Raw genomic sequence first — 23,162 nt, 5'->3', positions numbered from 1 at the left:
CAGCACTGTTATGAGTCTTGGTTAGTAGAATATATTTAAAGTACCCAGTAGACTGCCTAGATATACCCATTACTAAAACACAGTAATTTCTGTGTTTTTTCCTACCATGCACAGGAAATTATTCCTATTTTACTCAGCATCACATATATTCAAATAATTAAAATTATTTTCGGGAAATTATATAAGATACGCAAGCACTGTGACAAATTGAAATAAACTAATGTTCTGCCCTCCATTACAGAAAAATAAAATGTAAAATTAGAAAAGTTATCATTGGAAATGTTTGCAGACTACTATTATCAAAAATATAACATGAAAATATATTACTCTTTAGAATATTTGGGCACTGTAATTATTATTAGAATGAAGAAAAGGAAATATAAGTGGCATATTTTCACTGGTAAATCCTGATTAGCAATTTATTTTAAATAAGAGAAGTGTTTCAATGCAGTAAAACTATACATGTACTATTATTTTTCTGTGTTAAAGAGGTTTTTTAAATGTTTTTCATTGAAATTACAGTAAACTACAATACATTCTTAAAATAAACAGAAAGTTCTATTAGAATTTGGTATTTTGAGTAATTTCAGAAAGTTGAAGGAGAAATAAATTACATAAAAATATACATTACTCAGAAATATTTGGAGCAAGTGATCATAATTTTTCAGCTCCTAAACTTTTAATAGCAGATAAGGTTAATCACATTGCTTTGAAGTAGTTTTCTGATTACCTATACTAGAAAGATATAAAATACTTAAATAGTTACAAAAAAGAGCAGAAATCAATATCATTAACTATAGAATTTAAATTATTTATGTAGATTATAGCCTTCATATGTTATAGGGCCAATATTAATACATCTTCTTACCAAATAAAGAACTAGAGATAACAAAAGAGATCCAATATATCAATACAAACAAAGAAAAATAAAGAGTTGACTTAGCACAAAGACTTACACATTATATGAACTCACTACACATAACCTGGTTAAATTTCTTTCGTTAGTGATTGTTATACTATCATGTAAATCTTCATTATATTTCCTGAACCTACCTTAACTTCTTTACTAATACTTCTTGTTAGGTTGGAATGAGACTTGATGATCAGCAAAGAAACATAAGAAGTCCAACCCACAAAACCAATAGCAACACTGATGCCCAAGAAGAATCTGTCATAAGTGTGATAATAGGATAATCCTTTTAATGCAAGATGAATCAGTTCTGTGCAAAGGGAAACCTATAGAGGAAAAAAACATATAACTTGCACCTGGAAAGAATAAGAAAATCTAAATTTCAAAGAAAGAAAAAAAGTTTCTAACAGCTAAACCACTATAGTAAATCAGAGTGAGCTTATAGATGACAAATTTAAGAATAGATTTTGTCTAAGAATCTTCTTGCAAGTACAAAAAAATTCCAGAATACAATTAACTTTTAAATTTTGACGAAAAGGGGCATTTTAATGTAAACCATTTAAGATATATGTAGTATTCTAAAATAATTCTTTTTGCAGAAATGATCTTTAGATGACACATAGAAGAAATGAAGGTTCTCTACTAAAGGTGCCAAATAATGGAGATTCCCACAATGTGTGAATGTATGTATGTATGCATGTACACCCCCACACATCCTTTTATATCTTTTCATATCAAATGACTCAAGACTATTATAAAACATCACTAAAATAGCTTACTATTGCAGAGGAAAAGAAAAGCTATCATTTAAAATCACAATAAAAACAAACATTGGAAATGCATGGTTTCCAATTACTTGGGCACTTTTATAAAATGAAAACAGAATTCTTTCTTACTTTAAAAGTATATGAACATTTAATTAAGAAAAAAACTAAATAAAAACATGGGGAAAGAGTTGGGAAGAGTCAAAACTTCAGTATGACTCATTAGATCTTCATCTTTTTTTTTCTTTTCCTGGCACTGGGGATTGAACCCAGGAACTCAAACATTCAGGGTAAGTGCTCTATCACTAAGTTACAGCCCAGTCCTTTTTCACTTTATTTGTCCAGGCTGATCTCAAACTTGCCATCTCTGTCTCAGGCTCCTGAGTAGCTGTGATTTGAGCCTCGCACCCAGCATTATTAGACTTCTGATGGTGCAATGATACATGCATGGCATTCTAAAATATTTTACATAAGAAAGTGACAGTAACTTGAAATTTATTTTCTCATTTTAAAAAATGGGAATAAGGTTCATTTCTAATGCTAAGCCAGAAAAGTGTGCCCATAATATTATCTGAAATAAAGAGAAGTATGTCCATGGCCAAAGCAGATCCTCAGGAAAGTTCCCTGGCCTGCCCAATGTGCTGCTGCTCTTCATCACCATACCTTGCCCTTCCACAACTCTGAAATGTAATCAGCTATTTATGTCCACAACACCTGGATACTTTACTTACCGCTTCATCAAACTTTCCCTGTTTTATGTACAATCTTGCTTTTCTTAAAACGTCTACCTGTTTAGAATCAGAGAGCAGCCTACAAAAGAAAAGGAATACATTTAAAATGTTTTCTCATTTCAGTTACATTTGCTCTTGATTTTTATTTTCACTTGAAAAAAAAAATAGTGAAAATTGAGAAAACAAAAAACAAAACAAAGCAAAAATGCAAGAAAGAAATCTTAAACTAAATTGTATTACTTCTGGCTGTTTGAACTCTTCTAAGAAATAGCTTATAGGTAGATCTAGTTTTCTTGACTCAAAGTTTTAACTATAAAACTACACTATGAAAATCACATAAGCCATCTTTATGAAGAAATGTTAAGACCTTGACAAAGATATTCTGGTTAAATCAAAGTAATTAATGAAATACAGAGTAAATGGCATAAGTTCTATCACTAAGCCCACATGTGTTTATGGCAGACGTGAAACACAAGGCAGGACCATCAATGCATTTTTCACTCCCAACCCAGACAGAACCTAACCAACAATGCAAGTCAGTGAATAACCTGAACCTATTATACTAACCTATTATATATATGGGGAAATACTAAAATATACAGCATTGCCTGAAACTATAGAAACTGAGGAAACATAATAATGAAACAAGTATATACATTTAAACACAAAATTGCAATACAGAGCTTAACTAAACCTACACTCCTAAACTTAATATATTAATGTTTTAAAAATTATAGGAAGTAAATATTTTAAGCAGTCATTCTAGTTTCAGGTGGGAGGGTCAGACACTTACTTCAGAATCTGAGATTCTTGTCTAGAAAACACACACCATTTAAAATTTTATGTTTTTTCAGAAAATTTATTAACCTTAGGTGCCTATCTATTACTTCCCTTAGAGTTTTATGGGAGACTCTGATAAAGAATCTGTGCCTATTTCTAAGAGCTATCAGATAGTCCAATCTAATCAGCAGGTTCTCATTTTTTAAACTCCAGGAAAATTCTCCTCCCCATTTATATTATTGGAAATTGGAAGGAAAAAGTACCAGGAAGCAGGAATACATGAAAGAAGAACAAGTGACTTCAAAATGTTGCCTTGATCCATTCTCTATCCCTTCAGACACCAAACATCGTTTGGGAATATTTTCCTGGAAGTTTTAGAAATTAAATTACTGAGCCAAAGTGAACAGACATTTTTTGAAGATGCTAAGTTGAATTTCCCAAATTTCTAAAAAAGACTTCTAGTTGATCTTTTTCCTTTTGCTTTGATCCACTCAGATTCTTAAATTACTGAGTACACCGTCAACTTCCTTGTAACTGATACAGGCTTACTGTCTATTTCATCGATTCTGATCTTGCTAGATTATTGATGACACTCTCCTTCTATTCAACTTAATTTCCCATTAATCCAAAATGTATACCATCTGCTAAGTAATGGTTAAACTCTCTGTTCTTCATCTATCATGTATTTACATCTGAGTTCTTAAATCTTCATCATTCATTATAGTCCACTCCAAATCTCACCTCATACCACTAACACTTTTGTGTGGTCTACTGATCAGTTTATTTTCTTTCAACTAAATTATAACCTCTACATGGATCAAGATAATAATATTCATTAATTTGCCCAGTAATACTTAGCCAAGTGCTAAGCACATACAACAAATCAATAAATCTTAATTGGTTAAAATGTTATCAAAATTCTGTAGACCTAAGAAAGGAAAAAAATAAGAGAATGGAATATATTGCCATTCTTAAGGTATCTAAGGATTTGCTAAATTAAATAAAAAGATGAAAAGGAAGATTTTCTGAAACCAATTACTTATGCTAACTTAAGAAGCCTTCTCAAGTATTAAGAATGAAAGAAGAAACATTTATGCTATATTATATTAAGAGTACTTAAGAGTACTCACATAAAGAAACAAGTCAGGCTAATTTATAATTTTTCATAAATGGACTATTCATAAATCTTGAGACATATCAAAATAGACACACCAAAAGCCTGAAATATATCTGAAAATCATCAAAATATTCTGTATAAACCTCACTATGGCTCCATGACACTTAAGACTCATAAAACTTGTCCCCAATATAAATTTTTTAAAGTTTCATATGAAGTTGAGAAGGGATATGAAATAAATATTTTTATTTATAACATATTTTAAACATAAAGAACTTTTTGAAAAACAAAGTCCAGAATATAAAGTAAAACATACATATTTTTGTAATAAAGAAAACAGACAAAATAATAATAAGTAAAGGGAACTGGGAGGGGAGTAGGGAAAAGAATATCACGTACAAATGAAAATAAATAAGGGAGCTCTGATACATAATTATAAATAAATCTTGAAAGCCATATGAATAGAAAAAAATTGAAAAAAACTATTTTAAAAATAGGGATTCAACTATGTCACATCATTTAATATCCTATTTTAAAAAATAATCTAAAGAAACATGGCAAAGTATTAACTTCTGTTGTGGGCAGAAGAATTTTTGTTATAATCTATATTCTTTTCAACAAGCTTGAAATATTTCTTAATTAAATCTTAAAATATGTTAATAAGGGATATGATCATACACATAAACATGTACACATGAGATATATTGGCAATGCAAAATAAACTGGAATTTACCTTCAGAGAAAAAACAATTATGTGAGATTGAGATATAAGAGGAAAGGTAAATTTTTATTGCTGTGCAATTTTTATTGTGTGCACATATTATTTTTCATGAATATTTTACCAACCAGTTTTTTAAAATAAAATATTTAAAACACTAAAATTTAGTCATAGCTTCTGGCTATAACAGAGAAGCTTGGGCATATCAACACTCTCACTAGGACAACTAGAAAGCCTAATAAAATAAATTAAATATCAATCTGAAAGTACCAAGACAAATAAGAATTGAAGGGCTAACATCCTAAAGGGAGAGAAATCATAAAGAAGGAACTCAACTTTCTAATCAAGACATCTGCCATTTGTATCTTGGCCTAATGCAAAAGGCTGAGAATTTGGGCATATAGATGCAGCCCAGAGGTAAATAATACAATAGAGGCTTTGGCAATCTCGCACCACCGGAGTGATAAAAAATAAAGTTTGTAGCTGCTGATGCAGGCAGAAATTAGGACCTAAAAGACAAGAAAAATAAGAAAACAATTCTGGGTTTCAAAAAAACAGATTTCCTAGAATTATTTTCTAGAATAATTACTTAAACAATTTTAGTAGATTCTGAGGTGACATGGGGGTTTGTTGTCTGTTTGCTAATGGTGCGCTTGGAACCAGTGGCCTCACACAATTCTAAGCCAGTGCCCTTCCACTGAGCTACATCCCCAGCAAAAGAAGTCAAGTGAAAATGAGAATATACTGTGTGAATATAAAGCTCAGAAATAGGGATAACTGTTGAGAGCCACAGCCGAAGGGGCCCCAGCAAACTTCCAGCTGCCAGCAAACTTCCAGCTGCCAGCTGATGATTGGCTCACAGTGGCCCCAGCAACTTCTAGCTGCCAACTGATTGGCTCCTCTGCGGTGATGCTCATTGGGCTATTTCCCTGCCCTTTCAGACCACGGAGCTGCTCATTGGGGGACTTTTTTGGCTCCGCCCACGCAACCCAGCCAATCAGCCTCAAGAGCAGGAGGAGTGGGGGAAGCCGGTGGTGGCAGTTGGGCTCTGAAGGTTTTTCCTGAGGAGCTGTTTTGTTTGGCTTGTGTGGTTCTAAAAATAAAGTTCGTTTCTTTTGACAAGTGGCTCCTGAATTGTGCCCAGCCAGATTGCGGCAGATAACTACTTGGTGGTATTTATAAATCAAGGTTTAGATCTGGAGGGGGCATAAAAGAAACTTTTATGATGTATTTTTTGATATAGACGCTGGTTACAAGAGTGTATATTTTGTACAAATCCACACTATAAACTTAAAATTTATGTACTCTGTTCACATGCTTTAATAAAATTTACATTAAAATTTGATCAGTTTTGAAACAGGCTAGATAGAAGGAAGATAAGCCATTTTCTTGCACATACTGTAATGAAGAGACTAAGGTAATACTGAGAACGATTTAAAGTACAATTGAAAGCCAGAGGTATTTTTGAGGAAAAAATGGCTACAATGACAGCCAACAGTGCCATCTCAGCTTGAGGAAGTTCTTTCAGTAAGTTTCACAGAGAGGACACAGTTCCTTGTGCCTAGACCTCCTCAGAATTCAACCATCAATCCATAAAGGTCAAAATGTCCACTCTAAATCTATTAACAGACACTTTACCAAATCCAAGCACTTTACCATTTTATTATTAAAAGTTATGCCTGATATACAGTATTTTATTATATATAATGAACATAACACATACATTATTTGTTCCATGGTACAGATAAAGTATCTACTTCTCAAAGTCACAACTTTTAGGGGTAATTCTATTTATTTGAATGGATAGTCAGAAATTTTTCAATCTAAAATTCCTAGATGGCACATAAAAGTTAAATTACTTAAAAAACTATGTATTATTTCAACTAATACTTCTTTTATAATACTCTTAGAATTCAATAACAGACTTTTTATCATTTTCCTCTTAATGAATACATCTGCTTAGCACTTCCTTTCTTCTAGATTGATGGCACAAAGCAGTGACACGGACATTTGGAGAGAATTCAGAATAGTAGCAAGATCAATTAAAGGGCTGAAAATTAACTTTCTTTAAGGGAAGGTTGAAGACACCACCTAACCTAATATGGGAAAGAGAAGGTTTCAGGAATAAAAATATATTCTCAGATGCTAATAAGGAAAAAATTGATCACCTGTTCTACCTTTTGGAAAGTGAACTGACATACTTGGTCTAAGAATTGTTGTTCAGAGACTGTTTTCATTTTTAAAAAGCAGTTTAAACATTGACATTTAAGAGTTTAGGCAATGATATACTAAATTAATTTCGCTCTATATCTGTGTTTCTACTTTTCCTGAAATAATACAAGTTTTAGATATGATGTCATAAAATGATAAATTATTCATCTACACTTTAAATAAAGCCTCTGGAATATTTGCAGCATAATTAGCTCTCATGCCCTTATAAAAAAGTAAGACAGTGATGGAATACACATTTTTTATGCAGAGAATAACAAAAAAACCTTGATAATTGCTGAGTGATAAAAATATACTATTAGATGAAGGACACTGTGGTAAACAAACAAACTGTCTTGGATGAAAGAAAAAGCACATTACAAACTAAAGAGCAGAAAAGCCTATCATAATATTAATTTATTGATAAAGACTTTCCAAGAAAATTTCCATTTATTCCATAAGCCAAATGGAGTTTCCAAAATCAGGACGAAAATAAGAGTTAGGAAACTGAGGGATATTTGAAAGCAAGCAAATTTAACAAGAAATATGATAATATGACATTATTCAAATCTATTCAGTTTTTTAGTTTTAGATATTAAGAAGGGAGAGTGCGGATTGTAAGGGATAACTAAAAAAATTTTAACTCAGTGTCCTACGTTAGCATGAGTTGGGTGGTACAACTGAAGGCTCACATGTGGCCTTTGAGATAAAAAAGACAGGGAGAAGAGCTTATTCAGGCCAACAGGGGAAAGAATTCCCCTTGGTTTTGGGGTCTTGAGTAATTAAAATAGCTTAGTAAAATTTTTAAATATGCACTAAATTCTACAAACCCCATTATTTCTAGCTAAATCCTTCTGCTTCAGCCTCTTGAGGTAGCTTACAGCATGTGTCACCATCCCCAGCAAGTTTACTGAATTTATACAGTAATTTTCAAATAAAAGATATCAGACATTCTTGCTTCTGTTAGATACATCTCTTTCTTAATTCCATTTTCCCCCTAAAAATTGCCTCTAAGAGACCTTTTGATATTTTTATCATTTCATGCTTTTTTAAATTTTAATTATTTTCCTTATCTTATTTTGGGATCTACAATGTGTACTTTTGGAATATAAAAATGTTTTTCTTTCCTTTTTTAAGGTACTTTCACATTTACACAAACCTTTTATGCTTTTCCTAGTCATTTAGCTCCACCTGCTGGTCATGCCTTAGCATACCATTAGAGTCCACAGGACCCAATTTGAGATTCTTTTCTATGTTAGAACAAATATTTCATGACTTTTATTCTTTTTAGTGATATAATATGTAAGATATAATAAAGAAATTTTACTTATTTTAAAAAATAGGATACAATAGCATATGAAATTACAATATGTATCTACTGGATCCTTCTATAAATCTAAGATAGATAATCTTAGTGATCTTATTTATTTTTCCTGCATCTTAAAATATTTGCTATTTCATTCCTTATAAATTATTTCAATATTTGGACTGGGGCTGTAGCTCAGTGGTAGAGCACTTGCCTTGCACGTGTGTGACGTACCGGATTGGATCCTCAGCACCACATAAAAATAAATAAAGATAGTGTGCCTATCTATAACTAAAAATAAAATTTAAAAAAAGAAATTATTTCAATATTCATCAAATGTTCATAACTATGCTAGAAAGGACCAAACAAGGTAATAGCAGAAATACTATTACACTAAAATCTAGTAATGCTGATAAAATTAATCATGTAAGTAAAACCAATTTCGGATGTTAATATTCTAAGACGAATTTTCTTAAATTTAAGAACAGATGAGGGCTGGGGTTGTTCGGTACAGCGCTTGCTAGCATGTGCGAGGCCCTGGGTTCGATCCTCAGCATCACATAAAAATAAATAAATTAAAGGTAATGTGTCCAATTACAACTAAAAAATAAATATTAAAAAAAAAAGAACAGATGAAAGAACAGCAATTTTCTAAGAACAAAAAGAAGTATGGGTGGGCTGGGGATGTAGATATCCAATAGAAGAGTGCTTGCTTAGCATTCATAGAGTCCTGAATTCTATCCCCAGCACTGCAAAAACAAATAAAAAGAAGTACAATATTCATTCAAGAAGAAAAGATTTCCTCACACAATGATTTGTGACAAGAACATGTGTTGTTTTTCTGAAAGAATGTATCACAACAGTATCACTTCATCTTGCTTGTTTCTGGGCCCACATTTACTTGACAAAGTCAGAGTAAGGGAAAGGGATCGCGAATGGGAAAAAAGATATAATGAATTGGACTTAACTTTCTTTTGTTCATACATGAATACACGACCACTGTTACTCCACATCATATACAACTACAAAAATAGGAAGTTATACTCCATGTACATACATTATGTCAAAATACATTCTACTATCATGTATAACTAAAAAGGACAAATAAAACATTTTTAAAAATAGGCAAGACAACCAGTTGAACAGAATAGAAGACACAGAGACAAATCCACATACCTACTACAGCCATCTGATATTTGACAAAAGTGCCAAAAATATATCCTGGAGAAAACATAGCTTTTTAAACAAATCGTGCTAGGAAAACTGGGAAATTATATGTAGAAAAATGAAATTAGATCTCTCTCCCTCACAATGCACAAAACTCAAATCAAAATCTATCAAAGACTTAGTAATTAGATTAGAAATGGCAAATGCTAGAAGACAAAAGAGGGTCAACACTCCATCATACAGGTGCTAGTACTGACTTCCTTAACTGACTTCCCCAAAGCACAAGAAGTAAAACTAAGAATCAATAGATGGGATGCCATCAAACTAAAAAGCTTCTGTACAGCAAAGGATATGATTAAGAGTGTGAAGAGAAAGCCTATAAAATGGGAGAAAATCTTGGTTAGCTACTCTTCCAATAGGAAATTAATATCTAGAATATTCATAGAACTCAAAAAACTTAACACTAAAAACATAAATAACCCAAACAATAAATGGCAAAGGAATTATATACAACATTCTCAAAAGAAACACAAACAGCCAACAAAAATATGGAAAAATGTTCACCATTTTTAGGAATCAGGGAAGTGCAAATGAAAACCACACTAAGATTTTGTGTCACTCCAGTCAGCATGGCAATGATCAAGAATATGAACAACAATAAATGCTGATTAGGTTGTGTGAGAAAAAGTACACTTGTACACTGTTGGTAAGACTGCAGATAGTACAAACATCTGGAGAGCAGTATGGAGATTCCTCAAATGAAAAGGGATAAAACCACCAAATGACCCAGCTATCCCACTGTTTGGTATTTTCCCAGAAGAGCTAAAATTGGCACACTACAGTGATAGTCACCTCAATGTTTATAACAGCACAATCCACAATAGCTAAATTATGGAATCAACCTGGATACCTGTCAATAGATAAATGAATTATGAAACTATGATACACACACACACACATGCACACACAAAATGGAGTTCTGCTCAGCCACTTCATTCAGAAAAGAATAAAATTATAGCATTTGCCAGTAAACGGATAGAAATGGAGAATATCATACTAAGCAAAATAAGCCAAACTCAGAAAGTCAAAATTGAATATTTTATCTTAAATGTGAAAGCTAGATTAAAATAAAGGAAAGGGGAAGGGAGGGACAGGATAATACAAAGAACTAATCAAATATAAATTAATAGAGGAGCAAAAGGAAGTCAAGTAGAGTATAGGAAGGACAATGGGAGGGGGAAAGGAGGTTGGGAAGGAAAAGGAGGGAGATCATGAACTGATATTAATTTCCAGGTGTGTATGAGTTTGTTGGGATGAACCCAACTATTACATACAACTATAAATCTCTAATTTAAAAAAAAGTTAGGAAAAGCATTATCAAAGCAATATATGCATATAATTTTAAAAATCAAACAGTTCAAAAGGGCACCATGACAATCAATCAATAAATTCCTGCTTCATTCTTCTCATTTCTCAGTTTGCCAAACTGGACATAAAACTTTCCACATGTGTTTATATTTAGTTATTCTGGTAGTTAACAACACTTTCCTCATAAGTTTTCCTTAGTATTTCTTTGCTTGTTGATCTGAGGCACTTTCTGTTGACTCCTGACTATTTCCAGCCTTTCTCCTCTCTCAACAAAGCCATCTCACCATTTTAACCTACTTGTTGGTTATCTTGGTTACTTTAATAATATTAAAACCTGTATTTTATTCTGTTAATCACAGGAAGAATTCTCCACTTGCTGATTTATGAGGATGGTAGCACCACTGCCACTTTTATGTACATTTCTTTTCCCCTCTGCCTCGAAAACTTTTAACTGCCTTTGTATATAGTCAAGGTTGCTAACATTTGCATTCTATTCTGTAATCATAATTATTTCTTCCATGCTTTAACTAAAGATCCACTCTGAAAGCTGAAAACCAATATGTACATTAGTATGACTAGTATTTAAATACAGTTCAGTGAATAGCAAGTTTTATGCTGTGATTAGATTTTTCTCATTTATTTCTTAAAAGGCTTCACCCATAAGCAAGGGTCCTACTCCCAGCAATTGCTCAAAATCATGGCACAACCCATGCTTACTTTTTTTCTAGTTTGAAATATTTCATTTTCCCCTAAAATTTCTGTCACTGCTGTTTTTGAAAAGAGTGGGGAATTAAGAAGTGTATTCTTCCCATGCAACCAACCTGTTGCTAATCTCCCCCTCCTTTTTGCTCAATCCATCTATTAAAATATATTTCATTTAGCTTCAGGCCTACTCAGTTCCTATTCTAATTTAGAGGATCTGCCTTCCATCTGCACCATTAAAGAAAGATAAATTTTCTAAAAGTTTTAGTTGCATTTCCCATCCTTATTTTTTTTAATGCATTCTATATTCTTTTTCATCTTGTAAAGTTCATGCTTGTTTTTATGGACATAATAGTTTCTTAACTATTTGGGTATTTTAATACCTTTAGGTTCTCTTCATTGAATTATATACCTTGAAGAGTTAGTTTTTCATTATTTCTTAGGGTTTTCTGCTAATATTGCAGGCCATTAACAAGTGGCAAATTTTTTGCCAGAAAAAAAATCTGTAGGCAGGGCTAGTCACTTTGCTCAAGGATGGGTGAGCCAGTAGTTGGGCCATGCAGTAGATGACAAAAAGTTCGTAGTGATTCTAACTATGTACAGCAATGTTCAGGCAGAGGTTGAACATCAATGTAGGTGAAGTTTAGGATCATCCTGGCAGCCAAGCAGAAGAAGGTAGATAGTGTGTATAAAGAATGCTTCCCCGACTAGCCTTTCTAAGGTGGCTGAACTAAAGTAACCCTGAAGTATTCTCACTCTCAGCATTCAATGTGTTTTCTTCATGCAGGAATTGATAATGTATTTCTTGTTCTGTTGTTTATTTTGTTATGGTTTGTATGTACTGCTACAGTGTAGAAAACTCTACGAAGATAAAGCCTTTGCCTATCTTGTTCACTGCTACGTATATAATACACATAGTAGTAAATGAATAAATGTTTTCTAAGAAAGAAAGGGATAAACACATATTCCTCAGAATCAATTCCATTAACAAATCTCAACTCTACTATAATAAAAAGAAAATTCAAATCGGCATAATAGATGTATATGCTATAATATACTAATGATATTGCAAAGTCCTAATTTTGCTTAATGTTTACTCTTCTATACATCCATATGTATATACATACATACACACACACACATACAAGTATACAAGCACATTATTGTGAAGGCAATACAACATTTCTTTCTAGATTATGAAGAAAACACTAGTGTATATAAGTTGTCCAAAACAATTCCAAAAAAGTCATTCAATTATATCCCCAAGACTCATAAATGGAAAAATTTCAATGTTATTTAGTCATTAGCAAAATCATTGATAACTGAATGTAAACCTCAGAAGGTTCAGTAAACCTGCCAAGCGTGCACCGATTGTCAGTAGTACCAAACAAGATCTGTGACTTGGAAACTGCCCATTGCTGATTCAAGGAAAACATGTTTTCCTGGGATCTAAGAAAATGAAATCTGGTGCCACCAAAGTGGGCTATCTTCTTTGTCTACATGGTAGAAATTTCTCAGAATGCAAACCTTCACCTTTTATTGTCATTTTCTATATTCTCCCTAAAGCTTCCTACATGCTTAATAATTTTCACCACCATCTTCATTCCAACAGCTACAAAGTCTTCAAAACCAATCCACATCTCCTGAGATCCAAACCCTCATTTCTAAGGAATTAACTGATGTAATCAAACTAATAACATTAATCCTTGCTTCTCAAATCAGCTCTTCCTTCTATAAGCCATAATGGTATCAGCATCTTCTCAATCAAGCAGGCCAAGAGCCAGGAAGTGACTCCCTCTCCTCTTTCTTACTAATCCAACACCTTCCCAATCAACTAGGCAAGCCCAATTGACGTCATCTCCTTAAAATTCCTCATCTATCGCTCTATTTCCCCATCCCCTCTTCTAGACATTCAAAGGTATCTAAGCATCTGGATTATTATTTAACAAAAGTAAAAGAAAGGAATTTAAAGGAGTTTGCACTAATATACACAAAAAGACAAAGTTCATAAGTAAACTAATCTATCTTATCAACATCAAACTCAGCTAGTTTTAAAAAAGGGACTTACTTAAAAGGTGTAAACAAAAATGGTAAAGTAGTTTCTTTTTTCTGAGTCATTTTCACCTGGGAACCAAGCACAAAAATATTTTTATTACATTATAAATATTAAAAAATTAACTAATTTCATTTGGAATACAAATATCCATTAAAATGGTTCTTCAGAGATGGTTAACTACTTTGAAATAAATGGAATTTTGTGTTACTATATAGTTTCATGCATATTTTAAAAAATTTGACACTATCTTACCTATCTCAATATGCTGAGAATCATATTAATCCTGAAAACATAATATGCTGTAATGTAATTAAAATTGTATTTATTAACTTTTTGAAAACAAAACCTGCCAAAGTTTTAATCTGAATCACCTCATTAGGTTGTAAGGTATCTAACAATGTATGTGAAATGACAAGAAATGTTACATCTTTAATACTAACTTCTGTGGGGCAAATTCTAGTCATAAAGATCAACTTGTAGTTGTTACAAGTGTAGGTGGTAATTTATAATTAGAGACACTCCTCAAAGGCAATTCTACACCCTTTGACTCACGGAACCAGCACCTCAGAAATAACACTAGGCAAATACAGAAAATTTAGAGATAATGAGTTGTAGGAAATATTTAAAACAACATGAAATACCTCACTTAATATGTTCAATTTTTAAATAACAGTATTATGCATTTTTGTTTCTCTCTTTTTTTTTTTACCTTGAACTGTTCAAGAATCTGTACTGCATTTGTAAACATGCTTTCTGCTTTGAAGAGATCAGTATTATTAAGATATTCCACAGGAAGGATTCCCTGCAAATAATAAATATAGGCCTAATATTAGTATTAGTAAAACTCAGGCTACTCTTATAAAAACAAAACAGACTTAAGAGGGAAGCAAATATAGACAAGATATACAGTCAAATAAATCACTAACAAAGAATCTTTTATAAAACCATAATCGAAATATGTTGTCATTTTTCTCACAAATTGCATGTTATTTTTCTCACAAATTATTGAATTAAAGTCAATATAACCTAACACTAAATTATTACTGCTATGGTTTAGATCCTAAATGTCTCCTAAAGGCCCATGTTTTAAATGCTTGGTCCCTGATGCTATTGGGAGGTGATAAAAACGTTTAAAGGTGGGGTCTAGTGGAGGGTCTTTGGATTTACTGGGGGTATAATCTCAAAAGAGGATTGTAAAACCTCAGTCTTTCCCTTCCTCTCTCTCTCTCTTTTTCAAATATTTTGTTTTAGTTGTAGTTGGACACAATACTTTTATTTTATTTTTATGTGGTGCTGAGGATCAAACCCAGCACCCGGCATGTGCTAGGCAAGCACTCTAGCTCTGAGCCACAACCCCAGCCCCTCCCTTCCTCTTTTTGTTTCCTGGCCATGTGGAAACACTTTGCTCTGCCATGTATTTCTACTATTATACCACCATGGACTGAAACCTCTAAAACTGGAAGTCAAAAAAATACATAAAACAAGAAGGAAAATTAATTAATTAATTAATATAAATTTGAAACAAAATAAATTGTTTTCTCTTTATAGGCTGACTACCTCAGGTATTAGAATGAAAAAAAGAAGACTAATACAATTACTATACGCTAGGCAGTGAATTAAATGTCTTGTACATAAAAACAAATCAATATGGTTGGCCACAGCTTGCATACTTAAAAATAATAATAATAAGACATACCAGAGTATATCATACATTTTAGAAGTAAAGACTGTTTTATACAATCTTATTTCATTTATATACACCACACACTCATGACTGTCAGGGTCATATTACTCAAGAGTTTTGAGTTATATGACATTATTTTTAAAGTAAATTTGATTTTTTAGAGCTAATAAAAGTGGATGGAATGAGTATTCTTGGTTTCTTTTTGGCTTTTCAACATACATGCACATTAACAACAGCATTATTAAGTAATTAAATTAAAATTACATAAGTATTACTAAGTAATTTTCCTCAAGGGATATAACATGGTGGTTCTATAATCAGTGGGGAAACTCAAGAATTAGGCAAATAACTTGGGCCGGATCATGTATAGTTTAAATCTTGAGCATCAAGCAACAGAAACTAAAACAGGTATAATGCTACCCATTCTCTACCTTCCTCTAGTATTGGTACCATAAGCAGAACAGTCCTGCCATGGGACTGTGGTTGTGGTTCCTTCTTGTAAGTCTCCAGAGCTCCCTTGGTTCTCAGTAATTTTAAAGCCTGGTGTTTGAGCATCCCTGCGATTCAGCAAGCCATCAAGACATTTTTAAAAATTTCCTTTTAAATGGACTCAGTCTCTGCTGCTTATTACCAAAAAGTTATTCATATATTTTTATCACTTGTAACTAGAGTACATAGGTATAAATCATATGTATTTTAGAATATGAAAAATGTTAAAGCTATTGAGTGTGTCCTCCATGTTATAAAATACTATAAACACACAATTGTAAAGTATTACATGTTTAGAAATAAATATATAAAAATGAACAGTTTTTAAATCTAATTAAAGATTACACAAATGGAAAATACTGGGGAATGATATTGGTCATATTATATGGTTATATTGTGTGTCTACAAATGTGTAACAAATCTTAATATTATGTACAATTATTACAAATATGGAAAAAATAAAGATTATAAAAAATACAGAAGAATAAATTTTACTGTGCAATTTTTAAAATGCTGAGTATTAATAATAAAATCTTATTTCCTACCACTGAATTAAGGGGAAAGGGAACTCCAATAAGAGAAGCCATCAATGGTGCAATATCAGCCTACAAATAGAAAAAAAAAAAATCAGTTCTAAGAAGTCTATGGATGTAAACATAGAAATAATTTAATCCAACTATATTGTTAAAAATAATCATGATTGTCATAACCAATTACCTTTAAACATTCAGTTAATACACAAAAGATGTTAATCCCTTAAAATGTCATTTGCTAAAAATGAACTTCTGAAATAATAAATTTGAAAAGTAAACATTAAGTCCTCAGTGCAAACACATGAAAACAACAATCACTTATTCTATTAGCTAAGATAACCTGATCATTTTACCCCAGTTTTTCAGTATTATGCAAAAGAATGCCTTAACTAGTAAGAAAATATACAGCAAAGACAATAACTACAGAAAAGTGTACAGAACTAAAGAAAGCAAGTATCTTACTTACTATTCAACTGTCTTTAATAAATACCCTCTTCCCCAAACTGGAAATCTCTAAAGTCCTCCTAATTTCCCTTTTGTCCTCTCCCAGAATCTACTATTGGCCTCCTCTAATCTGTTCATACAGCACCTAGAGGAATTCTTTCACTTAAATTTGAATCATTTCATTCTCAAGGGCTTCAAACATTTCTAGAACTTCCCCAACTTTCTACATCCACAGTACCCATAAGGTGCCACAGGATCTGTGCCTATCTTCCTCTGCTCCATACCACACTGCCATCTATGGCTCTGCACACTAGCCTTAACAATTTCTTACACACCAAGTACCTTCTTACAGAGCTCTGTGCAAATGTTTCCCCTTTGCCTAGAAAGTCTTCCTGCTATGCCTTGAACTCATAATTCCTACTTATTCTTTAACCTCAACTCAATCCTCAATTTGAAACTTTTGCTGACCAACACAGTTGATCACATCCATCCACTATTTGTTATTATGGCTTTACAGGTCTCTTCTATAGTATTTAATACAGCTATAATTCACATTTATTTGTATACTAATTTGATTAGTATCAGCTCTCATCTCTGACATATAATTTTCCCAGGGAGAGATTGTGTTCACTTTTACTTATCATTATATCCTTCCAATTAGCATAAAATGTAAAACACTGTAGGCATGTGACAGTGTTGATTAAAGGAATGAACAGATTCTTATCTAAGTAGATATGAATGAAGCAAGAGTTTGACAGCAGACTGAGTATTTAGATAGCAGTAACTGAATATATGTTCAATTTCAGTTATGATCCAGTCTGGCTATAAGAAAAATATGTTCTAGTTTTGTGTTTTTCCAACTTTGACAATGGTTTTCAAGTGTGTGTACATGCACACGCGCATTTGTGTATTTATTTATCAATGGACCTTTATTAATTTATATGTGGTGCTGAGAATCAAACCCAGTGCCTCATACTTGCTAGGCAAGCACTCCTCCACTGAACTATAACCCCAGCCCAACAATGGGTTTTTAATTGTAAATTAATGAATAGATATTCTGATTTCATAATTGTCATTTACTTAGTTAATATGCATCTATTTTGAGATCATAAAATAAGAAACCTTCCTGTTATGCTGACAAGAGGCCTGAAAGTGGGAGCCCAGACCTTGGTTTGTCTACCACAGTAAGGAATGTAAACTTATGCATGATATGGAAGGCAAGATACTCCTGCCACTTTGGAAGCTACATCATTGTATCCCATGTCTTCTACAAATAGTGAAAATGGCTCTCTAAGTAGCATATCCTAAACAATGACAACTGTGTGTTTCATATTTACAGATGCCACAAGTCTAACTTTATTAGGTTGTCCACACACTTTCCTATAACAGAAAGTTTATAATTGAGTAATTTACACTCTCATTATTTTTTCTCATTACATTTGTAAGGATGGTGGTTAAGTAAAAAATCAAAATATAGTTAAAGGCAAAATATATGTTAAAAAAGAAATGGTAACAAACACAATACAGAAAAGAAATCCCTAATAGATCTGTATTCAGAGAAAACAATGAAACTATAATAAATCATCACAGAAATATAACAATCACGAAAATTCTGATATAACATGAATTATCCAGTGTTATCTGGAGTGAGCTTTCTTTTATTGTCACTTGGGATTTTTAAATATTTTGCCAAGGAGAGATTAGTTAGGCTAAAATATTTGCATTGAAAGTATTCTCTTTAGTTTGGAAATGTTTTTGGAAAATCTTTTGTCATTCTTATTAATAGGCCTACTTTTCATATTTTTCCCCTTTCCCTTACCTGCTTGATCCCTGGTCTACTTATCTTTCTTTGATTCCTCCCCACCCCCACCCCTTTTATTATCCTTTCTCCTCTCCAGCTTCCACATATGAGAGAAAATATACAACCCTTGATCTTCTGAGTTTGGCTTGGTTTGCTTAACCTAATCTCAAATTCCATTGTTTTCCTGCAAATGACAATTTCATTCTTCTTCATGGCTGAATAAAATTCACTGTGTATATATATGCCAATTTGTTTATCCATTCATCTACTGACCTACAGTAGTTCTACAGTTTGGCTAATATGAATCGTGCTGCTATAAACATGGGTATGCAGGTATCACGATAGTATGATGGCTTTAATTCATTAGGATAAATACCACCAAGTGGTATAGCTGGGACTATACTATTTTATTCTAGTTCTAGTTTCTATTTCTAGACTTTTTTCTGGTCCTGCGAAGAACATCAGTGGTATCTGATGGGGACTGCATTGAATCTGTTTATTGCTTTTGGTAGGATGGACATTTTAACAATATTAATTCTGCCTATTCATGACCATGGAAGGTCTATTCACTTTCTTGTGTCTTCTTTAATTTCTTTCCTCAGTGCTCTAGGTTTTCATTATAAAGGTCTTTCTCTTTCTTGGCTAGATTTATTCCTAGTTTTTGTTTTTGAGACTACTGTAAATGGAATTATTTTCCTAATTTCTTTCTCAGTATTTTAATTATTAGTATATAGGAAAGCAACTGGTTTTTGTATGTTGGTTTTGTAACCTGCTACTTTGCTGAATTTCTTTATTAGCTTGAGCAGTCTTTTGGGGAAGTTTTTTTCAGTATTATAAGTATAGGATCATATCATCTTCAAACAATAAAAATTTGACTTTTTCCTTTTCTATTTTTATCCCTTTTATTTCTTTCCATTGCCTTACTGCTCTGGCTACAATTTCTGGTACTGTATTAAATAGAAATGGTTACAGTAGTCTTGTTCCAAATATTAAAAGAAATGCTTTCAGTTTTTCCACATTTACTACAATGTTGGCTTTCAGTTTTTTACATAGAGCCTTTATGATGTGGAAGTAGATTCCTTCTATCCCTAGTTTCTTCAGTGTTTTTGTCATGAATGGGTGCTGAAATTTGTACGTTTTTTTTTCTGCATCTATTAAGAAGACCAAGTGATTTTTGTCCTTAATTCTATTTATGTGATGGATTACACCTAGCTTTGCATATGTTAAACCATTCCTGCATCACTGACAAAGAATTTGGTCAGGATATACTTTCCTCTTAATATGTTGTTGAATATAATTTGATGTTTTATTAAGGATTTCTTTATCTAAGTTCAATAGGAATATTGGTCTGTAGTCTCCTTGATATGTCCTTCTCTGGTTTTGGTATGAGTGTGTGAGAGTGTGAGTGTGTGTGTGTGTGTGTGTGTGTGTGTGTGTGTGTATATATATATATATATATATATATATATATGGGGAGAGAGAGAGAGAGAGAGAGAGAGAGAATATATGAGTTGTTGGTAGACCTCTATTTTATTCATGTATCTGCAGTGCTGAGAATCAAACCCAATGCCTCACACATGCCAGGCAAGTGCACTACCCTAAGACACAGCCACAGCTCTTGTTGGCAGGCTTTTTATTACTGCTTCTATCTTATTGCTAGCTATTGTTCTGATAAGGTTTTCTATGATGTCTGGATTCAATTTGGGCAGGCTGTATGTGTCTAGGAATGTATCCATTTCTTGATTTTCCAATTTATTAGTGTAAGTTTTCAAAATAGTCCTTAATGATATTCTGGATTTCTGTGATGTCTATGGTGATTTCTCCTTTTTCATGTCTAATCTTATTAATTTGAAAGTCTCCTGTCTTCATTTTTGGCTTATCAACCTTGTTTATCTTTTCAAAGAATCAGTTCATTTCCTTGATCCTTTGTATGTTTTTTATTCTCTATTTCACTGATTTTGGTAATGATCTGAATTATTTCCTTCCTTCTACTGATTTTGGAACTGGTTAATTATTTTTCAAGGCCAATGAGATGCATCACTCAGTCATTTTTATTTGGGATCTGATTTTTCTGAAGTAGGCATTCATAGCTATAAACTTTCCTCTTAGAATTGCTTTCACAGTGTCTCAGGATTCTAGTATATTGTACCACTACTCTGATTTGATTTTAAGAATTTTTAAATCTTTCCTCTGATCTCTTCTATCAGCCACTCAACATTCAAACATGTATTTTCAATATCCATGTGTTTATATTGTTTCTATAGGGTTTTATTGTGTTGATTTCTAATTTCATTCCATTATTATCTATAGAAGAAATTATATCAATTTTTTTATTCTTTCTAAGTGCTTTGTGACCTAAAATACAGTCTATTTTAAAGAAGGTTCCATGAGTTGCTGAGAAGCATATTTGACTGTTGTTGCATTAAATGTTCTATAGATGTTTGTTGTCCATTTAATTTATAATATTTTTAAGGCCTGAGGAATCTTAACTGAGTTTATAACTAGATAACCTATCTATTCATGAGAAAGGTATGTTGAAACCACCTAGTATTATTGTATTGGGGTCTATATGAGGCTTTAATTCAAGTAGTTTCTTTTATATTAATAGGTACACCACCATTTGGGGCATAAATATTTACTATTGTTGTACCTGCTTGTTGGAGTATGTCCTTTACCAGTATAAAGTGACCATCTTTGTCTCTTCTGATTAATTTTTGGATTGAAGTCTGCTTTGACAAAAACCAGAGTAGCTACTCCTGTGTGTTTTAGGATCCATGTGCATGGTATATCAATTTCCATCCTTTCACTTTCAGTGTAGGCCAGTCTTTGCCTGTAAGGTGAGTCTTATGCAAACAACATATACTTGGGTCTTGTTTTTTAATGCCTTTTGCCAGCCTATACCTTTAATTAGAGAGCTGAGATATTCAATGCTACCATAGTGAGATATTTATTAATTCATACAATTTTGATTTATTTCCATGTTTAATTTGGTCCTGTTTATCATTTGCTGAGCTGTTCTTCAAATGAGATTTGTTCATTTGTGAGCTCTGGAGTTTGTTTTTGATTTCTTCTGTGTGCAGTACTTCCTTCAGTATTTTTGTGGTGGCTTAGTAGTCATAGATTCCTTTCTGCTTAATGTGGAATGTTTTTATTTCTTCTTCAATTTTGAAGGATATCTTTGCTGGATATAGCAATCTTGGTTGACAGCAATTTTCTCTTGAATCTAGAACATAAGTTCTGGCTTTTAGAGTCTGTGCTAAGAAATCAGGAGTAATTCTGATTGACTTGCCTCTATGACCTGATGATTTACTGTGATTTTCATTTCTTTGGGGCCTTTAAAATTCTATCCTTGTTTTGTAAGTTAGGCATTTTCATTATAATGTATTATGGAGAAGTTCTTTTCTGATCTTGTCTATTTTGAGTTCTGAATGCATCCTCTATCTGGATGCTCATCTCAATCAAAAGGTCAGAAAAATTTCTGTATTATTATTTCCCTGCAGAGGTTACCCATTTTGTTAGCCTGCATCTCACAACTCTCTTTGATTGCCACAATTTATTTTTTTAGTTACTATAGTTTTCTTCTCGATTTTGCTTATTTATTTTTATTTTTAATTATACATGAGAATAGAATGTATTTTGATAGAATATATACACATAAATAACCTATTCTATTCGGTTCCCACTCTTCTGTTCCTACATAATGTGCAGTTACCCTGGTCATGTATACAAATACAAGGCTAGGAAAGTTATGACCAATTAATTCCAATAATTCTTAAATTTGGCATCTTAATGTGATCTCAGAGTTCTTGAACATTATAATTGGCTATTTCTTTTCTTTTAATTGTCTGAATGTTCAAGGCCACCCACTTTGTCTTCCAGCTCTGAGATTTTGACTTCAGCATGAGCTCCTCTATTAGAAAAACTTAACTGAGTATTTTATTTGATTTACTGTGTTTTTCATTTCCTAGGTTTCTGTTTTGCTTTTTAAAATAAATATCTTCATCTTCTTACTGAAATTTTCATATGTACTGACATTATTGATTCAGTTGTTTTTCCTGTGTTCTCTTGGACCTCATGAATCATTCTCTTGAATTCTTTATCTGACATTTCACCCACTTCAATATCTTTATAGTCATTTGCTGTAAAGTCAATTCCTATTTTTGTGTTTTTCACTGAGCTGCCAGTTGGAGTGGATGAAATAGCTCTTAGCTTCCCTTCTCACCAGTGAAAGATAGGACAAAGTGGTAATTACTGTCAGTTGGAATTTTGTCTGCACAGATCACATCGTTGCATTCCCAAGATGAGGCTACTGCAAAGTTCTATTTTTCATATTTTTAATCCAAATTTCTTATAGGAGATAAAATTAAATTTAAACATGATTAAA

General features: G+C 32.5%; 1 protein-coding gene across 9 annotated transcripts in view; it reads right to left on the bottom strand.

Annotated features, from left to right (window-relative positions):
* The window catches only part of Pign (phosphatidylinositol glycan anchor biosynthesis class N), a 120,174-nt gene that overhangs the window by 63,906 nt on the left and 33,106 nt on the right, over positions 1 to 23,162 (bottom strand). For all 9 annotated transcript variants that reach the window (XR_005727948.2, XM_078029928.1, XM_078029924.1 and 6 more), the window contains 5 exons: positions 16,546 to 16,605; positions 14,537 to 14,629; positions 13,840 to 13,895; positions 2,406 to 2,484; positions 1,054 to 1,236 (listed from right to left, as the gene is read on the bottom strand). Coding sequence is in view for 8 of the 9 variants with exons in the window: in XM_078029928.1 (XP_077886054.1) it covers positions 1,054 to 1,236; positions 2,406 to 2,484; positions 13,840 to 13,895; positions 14,537 to 14,629; positions 16,546 to 16,605 (471 nt within the window). In the remaining variant the exon portion in view is untranslated. The remainder of the gene's footprint in view (positions 1 to 1,053; positions 1,237 to 2,405; positions 2,485 to 13,839; positions 13,896 to 14,536; positions 14,630 to 16,545; positions 16,606 to 23,162) is intronic.

Source organism: Ictidomys tridecemlineatus, chromosome 13 (genome assembly GCF_052094955.1).
Source record: "Ictidomys tridecemlineatus isolate mIctTri1 chromosome 13, mIctTri1.hap1, whole genome shotgun sequence".
Taxonomy (NCBI): Eukaryota; Metazoa; Chordata; class Mammalia; order Rodentia; family Sciuridae; genus Ictidomys; species Ictidomys tridecemlineatus.
Note: the sequence above shows the minus strand (reverse complement) of the source record. Positions and strands in the feature narration are given on the sequence as shown.